The following is a 14698-nucleotide window of genomic DNA, read 5'->3' as shown; positions in this document are numbered from 1 at the left end:
TTAACTTGATCTAAGCATTTGGGATTTAATGCCTTTAAAATTTATTTATATTAATCACCTAATGACTATCTGGCTTGATGACATTTCATCAATGCCTCTCTAGTTTAATGGCATCTAGCCTTTAATTATGAGGTTAGGAACAAAACCCATATGGCCTCAAGGTCTTTAAGTTGTTTACTTAATTTAAGATAATCTCACTACAAATGATAATTATTTGTCAGATTTTCCTGTTTTATTATATATTTTGACTACAAAAAAAAGAAAATAAAAATAAAAATAAAAGCCCCTCTCTTGTGGAGTGCAGGAGTGGTCCAGCTAAATGCTAACTTCAGTAGTAAGTACACCCTATTTTGCATGTGAAATTATCTTTGTGAGAGAGGGAGGTTGAAACAATAATCATGAGAAATGACAATAGAATAACCCAAACTTTGTTTAAACTACTTGTATATGAATACATCTTAATTATGTTAAAATTTTACCACTTAGAGAAAAGGATTTATTAGCTTTAATGTTTTATTGGGGCGAAAGGGAATCATCTTTCATTCTTTCTAATGATTTATTTATTTATTTTTTTTTTTTATCTTTTTGGCTGTGGAAAAGTCCAGCAAAAGGGGAAAAGAATAAATAATATTGTTTAGCAATTTTAGCTATGTTGATTGGTTACTATGTTTGCAATGATGAAAGGCTATCTCGATTAGATTTGAGGTTTGATTAATTAGGTAATTATCATTTGACCCTACTTTAAAGTTTAAAGCTTTACTATGGCTTCAAAAGTCTTCTATCTAATTTTTTGAGTGTCGAGAAGTCAAGCAAAAAGAAAGACAACCAACTCTGATTCAAAGCTATCTTTAGTACTCATTTCCTTTCCTTCTATAGCTTTGATTGGCAAACAATAAAAGAAGGAAAAAAAAATTCACATGAGGTGAATTGAAATTTGAAACGTTCAAAGGAAACGAGTTTCATTCGTCAAAACTCAAAAGCATAAAAAGCAACTTCTCTCATTTATGGTTTTTAATTTCACAAACCATTGATGGGACCTTGACCCCTGTATACACCTTACCCTTCAAGCCATGCATCAGATAAGCATTAAGCAACACGCCTAGCTTAACGCTTACGTTTTGTTAAAGTCTCAAAGTTTCAACCTCCAATTGAATTCCCCAGGCATCATTCACATGATAGTTAAACAAAATTTCCAATTTGGTTTGGGCATAAGAAAAGAATTGAACTCATACTGATCCGATCCATTGGTCCAGTGTATATTATAAAATTTAAAATTTAAATTTCTATTGATCCATTTTTAATGCATACATTGTATTTGTATGAGTAGAAACTAATTTTTAATTAAACTTAGTCCCTTAATACTATTTTCAGGTTGCTAGAAGTGATGTTAAGATGATAAGACTAACTTCTTGAAGTGATAATCTGACTTCGTAGACTAGGGTAGGGGTTTGGAAACACCTCACTTAAGGAGATTTTTTAAGAAATGCTCGAGTTAAACTAGTCCAGAGCAAGTCATATTGAAGTAAAGTAAATTGCAAGAAATATAGCAGATTAAAGCCTAAACGATTATCCTAATGCTAAATTGATTTGAATCAAGCAGCAATTCAAATAAAAATTAAATGGACAACTAGATATTGTATCAAACTTGATAAATACTTTATTTAATAAGATCACGAGTATAAAGGAAATGAACTTACATGCATAAAGTCTATTACAAAGCCTAAGGACTACTTGATTTGCCTAAGAACTATTATATCTCCTAAGAATCTAAGTACAATTGATCATGAAAGTGCTGAGGTGTGTTATTGGTTGTGTTTTTTCCTTGTAGAATCAAACCCTTTTTATACTTGAGACTTAAACAATTATGCTTGATTTCGTTTTCCACGTGTTGCTTCTTGGTTGTCTATCCACCGCCAAGTGTCTTGTTATTAACAAGGCTTATTAATAACCTCTCTTAATCAATTCTAGGCAACTGCCACCTTGTTGCTCTCGGTTAATTAGTACGTGTCTTCATGTCTGATGCCTTAGGTAACCACTAGAGGTATTTTTTTACTAATTCTTCAAAATAACTACCCACTTTCCTTATAACTATTTGGGAACTCCACTAAATTAATGTAACTTGTCATTCATTTGGCCTTAATAATTAGTTATATGATCATTTCCAACCTTGCAATTATGTTCAAGCTTCTTTTCTACGTGGCCTTGCCCTATTCTACCGTGTTTTGTCGATAAATAAATCGTTTGATCCAATACACATATGTATGTATTTATGTATGTATATATGTATATGTATATGTATACATGTGTGCTCGTGTATTAAAGTTATATTTGATTTTATATATTATAAATGAAATACTAATAATGTTACTTGCCAACTTGGCTTACAATTCTCAAATATATATATATATATATATATAATATTTGAGTCACTACTAACATTGAGTAAATTCTTTTTCAAGTTCATTAAAGACTTTCTTTTTATTTCTTTACGAAGCATGTTTTATCTTATTTTGAAAGCTTTATATATTTAGTTATCTTGATAGGTTTTCATGTTTCATATATATAAGAGTTGCATACATTTTCTTTTCCTTATTAATGTAATTTTTGGACTGTTAGAATATTAGAATTAATTATCCGACTATAAACATAATGATTTGTGTATAATGTAAATCTTACTTTGAACATTTACCATTTTTTGGGGGTTATATTGAAAGAAATACAAAAAGAGAATATGAGTAATTTTGGTTGAGCCGATTCATTAACGACTAGATCATTGTTATCAAAATAAAAATCCATTTTAGTTAGGCTCATCTCGACCGCTACCCGATTAGGTTAAATCTAAACCCACCTGACCTGACTTGTTGGCTAGGTGTTTGGTTAATGAAATCCCACTTTCTTGTTCACCCTTTCCAGCAATCTAGGGTAAAATTTTTAGGAAAGCATGAACTTGAACAATTTTCTTACTACATTTTGACTTATAAACAAATGGATGCAATAATTGGAAAATGACAAATGCGGTTAGGAGGCCTTAATCACAAGTTGTGCAGATTATGAACTAATCCAGGTCAAAAGTAGCTCAGTGCTTCTAATTCAAAACATTATCTGGGGCCTCAGTCCAAGGCCTTATAATCAAACTTCATCATATATATTATTCACTGATCGCATTTCTTTGACAAGTTTAACTCCAATTCAATTTTAAAATATATGACAATTTGTTTCCCTTAAAAAAAAATGTTTGAAACTAAAATATGGCCTATATGATATACCAATGGCACATCACAAAGCATACTATAAAGCTTAATGTGTTTCCTCATTGATACATACCCCAATCATATTCCTTTCCAAAAATTTATTGTTATTCTTGGTAGGGCCATGACCACATTAACCTACCCCAAAAGCCTAGCGCTTATGCGTGCTGTGTTAAATATCTAGTTGTGGCACATATGTTTGGGTGGACCCAAAGAGCTAGAGTATTGATTGGGCTTTTTCACATGGAATTGAACAAAAGGAAATCACATCTTTTGGGATAAAAAAGTAAAGAGAGAAAGAAAGCACCATAAAGTATAGCGCGTAAAATCTAGTGAATCATAAATATGTAAAAAAATTAAAAAAAAAAGGGTCAATGTGTGAAAAGAGTTGGACCTAAAGGCTCTTTTTCCACAATGATATAGATATTTCACTCTCCTAAAGTGTGAAAACAAAAAATGTAATAAAAAAACAGGAGATCAGAGGGTCTTTTTCTATGCCAGGGAAAGAGTGGAGAAAGACCCTTTGGGGCATCAATTTCAGAGAGATTAAAAAAAGGCTTTGTTCAAAGAGAGAGAGAGAGAGTCATAGATAGACCAACCGTGCAAGTTTTAGTTTTAAAGTGGTGGCTGGTAAAAGGGGAGAATTTTTTTTTTGAGTATGGGACCCAATCTTTTAGGGTGTGTGAGATGTTGCGCACGAAAGCAAAAGCCATCGAGAAGTGGATGTGCACACGTGCACACACATTTTGACAAAACCCCAAAACCAAAAAAACAAAAGCTTTCTCGGTAAAACAATAATAATAATCACTAATCAATAATCAATACGCAACTATAAAAACTACTCCTATTTATCAAACACAGAGTATTAAATATTTTTCTTTTGCTTTGATGATAAAATACAGTGCTAGTTGTCCAATCAGTAGGACCAAACTACCCTAAACAGCAAGGCGCTATTACAATCAACAGCTTTCGTATATTAAAAGAAAAGGTGCACCCATATGTGATTTTTAACTCATTATTAAAAATAAGTTTTTTTTTTCCTTAAAAAAAAAAAAAAATCTTATTTTTAGTCCTTTGACCCCATGTTAAGGTTGAATTAACAAGGCCACATTTGGTTTACCTTAATGTCCAATCTACTATTTGATTAAGTCCAATTAAAAAAAAAAAAACACAATTATGTTTTTGAATAATTAAGGAATACTTGGTAATTACAAGCTTCATTTTATTTAAAAAAGAATTGTTCTATGGCCCATAATTTTTTAATGATTATGATTTAACTTTAGCAACAACAAGGCCATGCACACTAAGAATTAATATAGATTCATGCATAATGCAAACTTTTGTCACTCAATTATTTTGTCATTTACCATAATCCTAGGCTTCTCAAAATTAAAAGTAGAGGGATAAAATTTTCTCAAAAAAAAAAAAAAAAACTAGAGGGATAATAATGTAAAATTGAATAGTGCTTAATACATTAAAAAATATATATTAATAGGCCCCTATAAAGAATAAACAACCTTGGTCTTGAATAATCACATGGAAACCAAGTCATTGCCGTGTTTGACCTCAAGAGCGTTACTTACTCAAAATTAAATACTTTCTATATATAAACATTTGGTTTTTCATTAAATTTTAATTTCTGTGTTCAGTTTTTGTTAAGCTCTCCAATCTTCTTCCTAGTTTTCCCGAGAAAATTTGCATTTTCTTGGCCGAGAAAAAGGAAAAAAAGAAAAAAGAAAAGAAGAATTTTCATATTTGTGAATGAAAAAGTAAGTGTTTTTTGATCGAGAAAAGCGGAGATGAGAAGTGGGAATGGAGATTCAAGAGCTCTAGACAACGCTTTGGAGACTATAAGCGCTGCTGCTACTGCGATCGCTTCAACAACTGGGAATCGTGTTCATCAAGACACAGTTCAGGTATAAAATCTTTTTAAAAATCCAATCTTGTTTATCTTTCGCTTTTGAATTGGAATTGGGTCAGTATGTTTGATTTAAAAGTTGATTTTTTTTTTTTTTTGTTTGGTGTAGTTTTAAATATGAGATTTAAGATCTGTTTGAGTTTGGTTCTTGGTTTATTCTTTTGGCCTTTTTATTTAATCGTATAGTAATGATTGGTTTTTTTTTTTTTTTTTTTTTTTTTTTTTTTTTTTTTAATTATTGAGTTTTCACGGTAATGAATCAAGCACTGTTTGGTTGGCTTTTGAAAAAAGTTTAATTTTTGTTTTGTTTTTTGAGAAAAAGCTGTGCAAATTCTGCTTTGGAAAGCAGTGAAAGTGTTTTCCAAAGAGCTAAGTGAACGGTGTTTTGGAATTCTTTTGTGTAGTCTTAATAGAAGGTTGACTTTCTGATGAGGAAGTATGATGCTTTGGTTTGTGGTAAATGAATTTGCACAGTTTAAGAAGTAGCTTTTGGTCTGCCTTTTTAGGTTAGATTATGTTCCTGACATTCTGGGTTTGTAAGAATTGCTGTTGAAGTTTGTGAAAGTATTGGAATTGTGCCTTTTTACTGTACTGTTGGTAAGTAGAAGAAAAGGTTTGCTAAAAGGCATGAAATTGTCTCTGTAGAGGCAGAGTCACTGTGATGGACGTTGTAATACAGAGACGACTTTTGAATTATATATGGGAAGAATGGTGTGAACTGCACTTCATTCTAGAGGGTATGTGTATCACGGGAGAATTGGTGTTGTAGAATCTTTAGGCAATCGGAAAATAAAGAAATAATCTATATAGTCAAGATCTTGGCCGTGAATGTCTGAATAGGAGAAACCATGTCTTGGATATCTTTGCTTTGGAACAAAACAATTAGAATTAGGCTCAGAGTTGTGGCTCTTAGTATAATTCTCTCTCTTTTTTTTTTCTTTTTTTTCTCCCGGGGGTTGTAGATCAAATTTTTTAGTGATGGGCTTGAGCTGCTGGGCTAATTTTTCTCAACGTTTTATATATCTGGGTATTATGGGTGGCTCCCTTAATAAGGAAGGCCATTTTACAGTATATATGGATTTGAATACATTTGCAATCAAAAGTTTGCTGATCCATGAGTGTACGAGAAATGTTGCTTTTTTAAACAAGCCAAAAGAAATTTAATTTAAAAAAAAAAAAAAAGGAGCGGGGGCAGGGGTGGGGGGGGTGGTGGTGTGGGGGGCAGTGCTTTAGTTATTCATTGGACAAACTTCCTGCAGTAAGTTTGATGATAAGAAGTGCACTTTTGTGTTTGCTTGAGATGTTTTTGTATTTTGAAACTAATCATCATCTACCAAGTCGGCAAATCTGTACTAGTGTCATCACGTCTGTGGTTCTGAGCAAGCAATTTTGGAGATGTTGAATTTCGCTGTATATGCATCTTCTCTTAGTGAAAAATGGTTGTACTCACAGGAAGAAAATAAGGAAGTCCTAAATGGTTAGAGTACTCTTAACTTGAACTTGATTGTAACAAGCAGGCATTTAGATGTCTGATAACATTGAGTTTTTCCTGTTTTCTTTTGTGGCCTATTTGGCTTCAAAATATACAGGGGCATTTTTCAAACTTCAAAGTGGTTATTAGTCTTTTAACTCCAGATGGTGCTAAATGATGGTGTGGTTTTTCATGATATGTTTGCAATTAAAACATTCTGTATTTACTCCTCAATTCACCTATGGTTTTGCAAAATATTAGAGACATGAGATATCATGTTTTAAGTTTTAACATCCCTCAATTTTCTTAGTTTAAACTTTAAAGATAAATGTAGGATTTTATTGAAATATTCCTGTTGGATGTCATTATTTATTTATTCTAAGGGCTGAAATTTACTTTGAATTCGATGTCAATTTGTTGATATGGAGGGAAGCTGGTACTTTTCTTGTACTTAATCATGTTTTTTTCATAATCTTTGGTTACTTGCAGAAGAGAAGATGGGGAAGCTGGTGGAGCTTGTATTGGTGTTTTGGATCTCCTAAACACAAAAAGCGAATTGGGCATGCTGTCCTTGTTCCTGAAACAACAGCCCCTAGAGCTGATGTTTCAGCTGCTGAAAATCCAATCCAAGCACCAGCACTAGTACTTCCCTTTGTTGCACCTCCCTCTTCTCCCGCATCATTCCTTCAATCAGAACCTCCTTCTGCTGCACAATCTCCAGTGGGTATATTGTCGCTCACTTCTATTTCTGCCAATATGTACTCCCCAGGTGGGCCTGCCTCAATTTTTTCCATAGGCCCTTATGCCCATGAAACTCAGCTAGTCTCACCACCTGCTTTCTCAGCTTTTACTACTGAACCATCAACTGCTCCTTTCACTCCACCTCCTGAGTCTGTCCACTTGACTACACCATCCTCACCTGAGGTGCCATTTGCTCAGCTGCTTGATCCCAGCCTCCGTAATGGTGAGGCTGGTCAGAGATTCCCGTTATCCCATTATGAGTTCCACTCTTATCAACTTCACCCTGGAAGCCCTGTTGGTCAACTAATATCCCCAAGCTCTGGCATCTCAGGTTCAGGTACCTCATCTCCTTTCCCTGATCATGAGTTTGCTGGGGGTGGTCCCCTCATCGTAGAGTTCCGAACAGGTGACCCTCCCAAGCTCTTCAACTTTGAAAAGCTATCCAACCATGAGTGGGGATCACGTCAAGGTTCGGGTTCTCTGACACCAGATGCTGTAAGGCCCACATCTCGTGATAGTTTTCTTCTCAACCGTCAGATGTCTGAAGTTATATTACACTCACGTCCAGACAAGGGAAGGCGGGATAATGGGATTGCTGTTAATCATAGGGTGTCGTTTGAGCTAACTACGGAAGATGTTGTAAAATGTGTTGGAAAGAACTCATTGCCTTTGGCAGAAGCTGTATCAGCGTCTCTAAAAGATGCTACAACTGCTGAAGGAAGCAATGCTGCTGATGAGATTGTGGAATGTAATGAGTGCCGTGTTGGTGAAACTTCCAATGATGCTCCAGAGAAAGCTCCTGCTGATGGGGAGGAGGCAGAGAGGCATCAGAAACATCGGTCCATCACTCTTGGTTCTGCTAAAGAATTCAATTTTGACAATAGAGATGGAGGAGACTCTTGTAAGCCAAATGTTGTCTCGGACTGGTGGGCGAATGAGAAGGTTGTTGGGAAGGAGGGTGTTCCAACCAAGGATTGGTCTTTCTTCCCTATGATGCAGCCAGGTGTCAGCTAACTAGTATACACATCTCACTCAATACCTCCATGGTCACAGAGAATTGCAGGACTTTGCAGGATGGCTTTGGATTACAGACCCGTTTGCAGCAACCCAGCACCATAATTGCTGAATCCAATTGAAGAGAAGTTTTAGATTTAATTGGAAGGTCTACTGCATTGCTGACCCAGGTATGAAGGCTGTTTTTGTAGTCCCTGGCCTGAAAATAGGCAGACTTTGTCATGACATGTATGGACTATAGATAATGTATATTTGTTTTTCCCTTACTTGAGGTTGAAATTAACAGCTGCCTTTAGATGTTTTTGTCGTCAGCTCTTTTCAGATGTAATATATTGATGACAATAGAAGAGTCATAATAGTAATAACAAATAAACAGCACTGTTAATGATAGAATTTGGCATCTAAGAATATCACAGAATGTACAAAATCTATTGCAAAGCTTATGGTTATTGGCCCACAGTTTCATAAGGGCTGAACATGGCATTAAGTAGAAATTCATTCATGGGGTGATAGAAGACTTATGTGAATGAGGTTCAGATTTCCATGTAACTATACCATATAGGGTCTCAAGGAAAGGTTCAGTCTCTTTGATCGCAGATGCTGTACTTTCCCACACGCATATATCTTGATGGTTTTCTTCTAGAGAATGTTTCATATTCTTTGATCCCAGAAGCTGTACCTCCCACACACGCATATCTTGATGGTTTTCCTTCTCAGAACTAAGCTTGCGAACAAAGAATGGGATCCTGTAGATGCCATGCCGTGCCATTCATCTAGTTTAGACAGAGACCGAAATCTGTGGGTGCTATATATCTATCTTCAGCCATGTCTCATGGGCCCATGGCTCATTTGACAAATCTGGCCGACCCAGCTCACTGTGTTTGGTTTGGCTTTTTTGGTGGAGCCTATTAACTTGTATGCTTATATATAGATTTTTAGAGGTCTTTTTTTTTTTTTTTCTAGAAACAACTATATATATATATATATATATTTTACTAAATCAACAAAAAGCTAATTCGAATGAACACTTAGATCTTGAACCCTAACCTATGAGTGGGTAGCCAGGTAGAGATGGCCATAACCAATTTAATTTCTACATAACTAACCAAAAAAATCTTATGTAAAGATAATAAGAGGAAACTACACTTCAGCTATTTGTGGTTTGGATTTAATTTAAACTAGTGTATAACCTTGTGCATATGCACAGTTACAATTAAAAACAATCACAATTACATGGTTCAAATTATACTTTTTTTTAGAAGAGATTCAAATTATACATGGTATTAGTTTATACCTTTTTTTTTAAATCATACATTTCTAAAATATGTAATGATTTATCATTTTATATATAAGATTTTTAATTTAATGGGAATTAGACTTTTCAGTTTTTGTACTCAATATTCCACTTGCCACAAAAATTAAAAAAATTAGATGGACACGTGGTGCAAAATTGGACTCCATTTCGATTTGGACTTTTCGATTTTTATACTCAATAATTCACTTTGCATAAAAATTAAAGAATAAATGGGACATGTGACACAAAATTGAGAATACAATTGAAATCTAATTGGATTTTCTTTAAGTTTTAACTTTATATATATATATATATATATATATATATATATTTAGATGGTTAACTTATAGTTTAAAAATTACACTTTTATACTTCAGTACAATTGTTTTTTATTTTTTGATCATGATTTTAAAACATTCAAATTGTAATAAAATTGTTATTGAGTTTTTAGATTTTTTTATTTTTATTTATTTATAAATGTAATTCATATATTAAAATCTTAGATGATTATGTTTCATTCACATGTATGAATTATAATTCTTAAAAAAGGAAATATGAATATAAAGTGAAATATGTAAAGATAAATGAAACCTTTTGAAATCACAAAATAAATTGCCATTAATTACTTTAGAGTGAACAAAATAGAGCAAAAATGTTTAGCCACAATTTTTTTTTTTTACAATTATTGATTAGATAAGTTGTAATTAAGTAACATCACTCTACTTTATTAACACCAATCACAATTTCATAACATACCACTTTGATTGCAGTTGTAAAATATATATATATATATATATATATATATATATATATATATATCTTTAGATTTATTGCAGAGTCAAGTTGCTAGATGCCCCGATGAAGAATAAAAGATTTTTTTTATGGTCACAACAAAATCTCACACTTTTTTTTAATAAGACCTTCTTTTTTAGTTGTGATGGATTTCATTTTAATTTTTTCTTTTTTGGTTTTGTTTTTGATTTATGATGGAAAATTCTCAAAATAAAAGTGTATCTCCCTCTTTCACGTAGGCAAAATAGAAACAATCAAAAAATTATCTTGTTACCAATTATATTTGTCACTATAATTCCATGATATTTGGGTTACCTTACTAACACTATTTCACACGTGAAATATATGTCTATAACATTTTTCACGATAAATTTTAAATGACAGGTTGTTATTAGTGGTTATTGATGGACAAAAAAGTAATTTAAATAATGTATTCAAATTAGTATTATTAACAATCTGTCACTTAAAATTTGTTGTAAAAATGTTATGAACATAACAATTTTCATTTCACAATTATATTCTTAGTACCGTAAAGGTAAACAATAAATTTCTAAAAATGTTAAGGCACAACTTGTCAAGTTGTTAAATTGTGTTTAAAATAACATAACTCTTTAACCACTAACCACATTATTATTACTATTATTATTATTATTATAAATCAATAAAACATGTGAGCTGCCTGCCCACACACTCAGACTCAGCTGCCTGCCAACTACGTCAGTTCAGGCTGTGCTTCCTCAACGTGCCAAATATAGGGTCCAACTTGGACGGCTACATTTTCTCAAAAAACAAAATTGACTTCAACATACACTCAATAAACCATTTATATTTTCTATTGTTGACCAATTTACAAGTTCCTTCTTCACCAAACTCTCTTTTTCACGTACACTCAAAAAAAAAAAAAATTCTCTTTTTCACCTTATAGAACCAAACCCTTCTTTCTCCTCTTAATACTTAATAAAATCCCCACATACTTCTTCAAAAATCCCAGCAACTAAAGAATTTCACTTTCTAGTTTCCATTATCTTTCTCAGAAATCCAGGAATTCCATTTCCCAAGGGCAGTTTGGAAATATTTGTAGAGAAAAAAAGATGCCACCTTTTGCTGTACCAAACGGGTTTCGGCAAGCCAAAGGCGGCGATTCAAACATCGTGACTGTTAACGTGGGTGGCCAAATCTTCCAAACCACAAAACAAACCCTAACCCTAGCTGGCGCCAAATCCTTGTTCTCTAGGGTTTCCGAGTCGGACTCGGTGCCTTTCATCGATCGCGACCCCGAGTTGTTCTCCATCATCCTCTCTCTCCTCAGAACCGGTAATCTTCCATCAAAGGCAAAAGCTTTCGATCTCCAAGACCTAATCTCCGAATCCCAATTCTACGGCGTCGAAACCCTAATCCTCAATTCTCTCTCCAACCCTTCACAATTCGACGTCTTTAACCTCGAGAAATCGCTGATTCTGCCCCTCAACGGCCGCGATTCACCGTCGGCGATCTCCACCACGCCGTTCGGGTCCGTACACGTGGCGCACGGAAGCAAGATCACCTCCTTTGATTGGTCCCTGAGGAGAAAGTCAACGATTTTAACTCAATTCCCGGCGGTGGACTCTTTGCTATCGATTTCGCCGTCGGTGGCTGCCGCCGGTGCCACCGATTTCTCGGGGCTCCAGATTCTCGACCTCGAAAATGGGTCAGTGAAAGAGAGCTTGAATTGGGAGAACGTGACGAAGTCTAGCTCCACTGTCCAAGCAATCGGGTCCTCGCCTGAGTTCTTATTCGCCAGCTTCGAATCGGGTCGGCGAAACTCGAATTCGATCTTGGTTTATGATTTGCAGACATTTAATTCGGTGATGGAGATTGGTCATAATGAAATTTACGGTGCTCAGATTGATTCAGCGATACCGGCATCCAAATTGAGTTGGGTTTCGAGTTATAGCCTGTTAATGGCATCTGGGTCTCACAGTGGGATTCAAGGTGTATTGGGTAATGTCAAGTTTTGGGATATAAGGTCTGGGAGTGTGGTTTGGGAGCTGAAGGAGAAAGTTGATTGCTTTTCGGATGTAACGGTTTCCGATAACTTGTCAGGGATTTTCAAGGTTGGTGTGAATTCCGGCGAGGTTTCCTTTGCGGATTTGCGGAAAATGGGTGCCGAGGATCCATGGCTTTGTCTTGGGGATAAGAGGAAAGCGGTGAATGGGAAGAAGGAAGGTGTTGGGTGCAAGATTGAGAGTCATGGGAATCAAGTGTTTTGTAGTAAGGGAGGGGATTTGGAGCTGTGGAGTGAGGTACTGATGGGGTCTTCAAATAAGAGTAAAGATGGGTTGGATGATAGGGTGTTTAGGAAGAACTTGATGGGGAGAGTGAAGGATATGGGAGGTTCCAAGATAACAAATTTGGGTTTTGGAGGGAATAAGATGTTTGTGACTAGGAAGGATCAGCAATATGTTGAGGTTTGGCAGAGTTCTGCCAGGGTATTTTGATCTCAAATTTGATTGTTAAAAATTGTTTAGAATCATTATTCTTTTTTGTAAATTAGTTCATAGTTTGATTTATATGTAAGCGATTTTGTGCTCTGTTGACTGTAGGGACTAAAAATTGTTTATAAAGGGTTAGTTCTTTGATATTGATATGAGATAAGCTATTCATTGTCTTCATGTTTTGTTTTCCCTGCATAATTTGAAGTATACTTTTTGTTATGATCAATGAAATTGAAAGGGTACTTGGCAACTGGTTCTGGCAGATGGGGTCAGTTGTCCACTCTTTCCTGACTAGTATATGGTTTTTAATTAATGGAGATGAACCTGATATATTATGTTCTGCAAATCTTTGCTGATATGGGCTCTTTTCAGCATTGTTATTTGTTGTGATGGCTGCATTTTCTGAACCGATCTCATGTTGCTGTATGTATTTGGGCGTCTGATGCTACTGAAAGCTGAAGTGATTGAGCTTCTGATGCTACTAAAAGCTGGATGAAGTGATTCCCTAGTTATGGACACACATCTCTTCTATTTATTAGATATGTAATCTTTGTTCTTCTCAGATGTTTCCTTGCTTAATAGTTCTCAATATGTACAAAAATATATAATCCTTAACATGCTGTTGTCACTCCTTTGTATATGTTCAAATACATAGGAATTTCTCATTGATTTGTTTCTTTGCTGGTCAAGTTTTAGAGACTATTAGTTTCAATACTAGATTAAAATAGTGTGTATCTACAGAATTTATGATAAAAAACTTGAACACTTGTTTGAAGGAACAACTGGGAATCTTTAAAGGAGTGGGCACATCTACTTTGAAGGATAATACCCCTCCAATGTCTAGAGAACAATATTGAACACAGCACCAAATATAATTGCTTGTGATTGAAAAGCATCGCGTAGTTTTGTCTTTTAATTTGCTGATAATGTTACAGCTACTAATTGGATTTTATTAAAAAATAACTATAAAACCCAATCAATATTATTAGTTAGGCAACGTTTCAAACATATTTGGTTTCTAACAATTCGAGTTCTCTGCACTCGATTTTGTCCAGTGAATTTGCACTTGGAAATCGAGTGTCTCACACTTGATTTTCTCAGAGCAAAATCGAGTCCTCTAGACTCGATTTGTTATAAATGAAATCTGTTTGAAACCTTGCTTAACTAATAATATAGTTTGGGTTTCATAGTTATTTTTTAATAAAATCCCTACTAATTCTATTTTGCTAAATAATCCATTGATAGTGTACATACCATACATCCTTATAATTTTTAACCTCATTTTTTATTATTAAGAAGCATGTTTTATCCTATACTCTCCCACTCAATCGGTCTGTGACTCAAACCAGTCTGTGTCAAGTTACTGGCCCACTGCTTACAGCCTTTCGTTCGGCCTTCATTTATTTCACAGTATCCAATCCGCACAACACATTGATTACTCCAACCGTTTCTCTATGGCCTCACCCACTTCTACAAGTTCCTTCCTCGGAGCATTTACCATCAGATGTTTTATTAATATGCTATTTGAACAGACTAAAAATGCTACTTTATTATTTTAACACACTATCTTACAATTCATCTTTAATTCTATACATTAAAATAATATACCATCTAAAAATATTTGTACAATATAAAAAAACAAAACAAATAAATGAATGCAGTCCACAGCAACCACCCACTCCCCACCACCACCCACCCTCACCACACCCACCATTATTGCAAACCCACCACCACCCATAGGTACAA

The 14698-nt window shown here is 34.5% G+C and overlaps 2 protein-coding genes across 2 annotated transcripts; both read left to right on the top strand.

Moving 5' to 3' along the window:
• The first annotated feature begins 4777 nt into the window (after nt 1-4777).
• Nucleotides 4778-8785, top strand: LOC126708702 (uncharacterized). Its single transcript, XM_050408571.1, has 2 exons — nt 4778-5164; nt 7127-8785. The coding sequence occupies exons 1-2, from the start codon at nt 5048-5050 to the stop codon at nt 8390-8392; spliced, it is 1383 nt and encodes a 460-aa protein (XP_050264528.1). The 5' UTR covers nt 4778-5047; the 3' UTR covers nt 8393-8785.
• Nucleotides 8786-11299: 2514 nt separating this feature from the next.
• On the top strand, nt 11300-13129 carry LOC126709018 (BTB/POZ domain-containing protein At5g41330). The gene has a single exon (XM_050409081.1). It carries the CDS (start codon nt 11570-11572, stop codon nt 12953-12955), a length of 1386 nt encoding a protein of 461 aa, XP_050265038.1. The 5' UTR covers nt 11300-11569; the 3' UTR covers nt 12956-13129.
• The last annotated feature ends 1569 nt before the right edge of the window (nt 13130-14698 follow it).

Source organism: Quercus robur, chromosome 12 (genome assembly GCF_932294415.1).
Source record: "Quercus robur chromosome 12, dhQueRobu3.1, whole genome shotgun sequence".
NCBI lineage: Eukaryota > Viridiplantae > Streptophyta > Magnoliopsida > Fagales > Fagaceae > Quercus > Quercus robur.
Note: the sequence above shows the minus strand (reverse complement) of the source record. Positions and strands in the feature narration are given on the sequence as shown.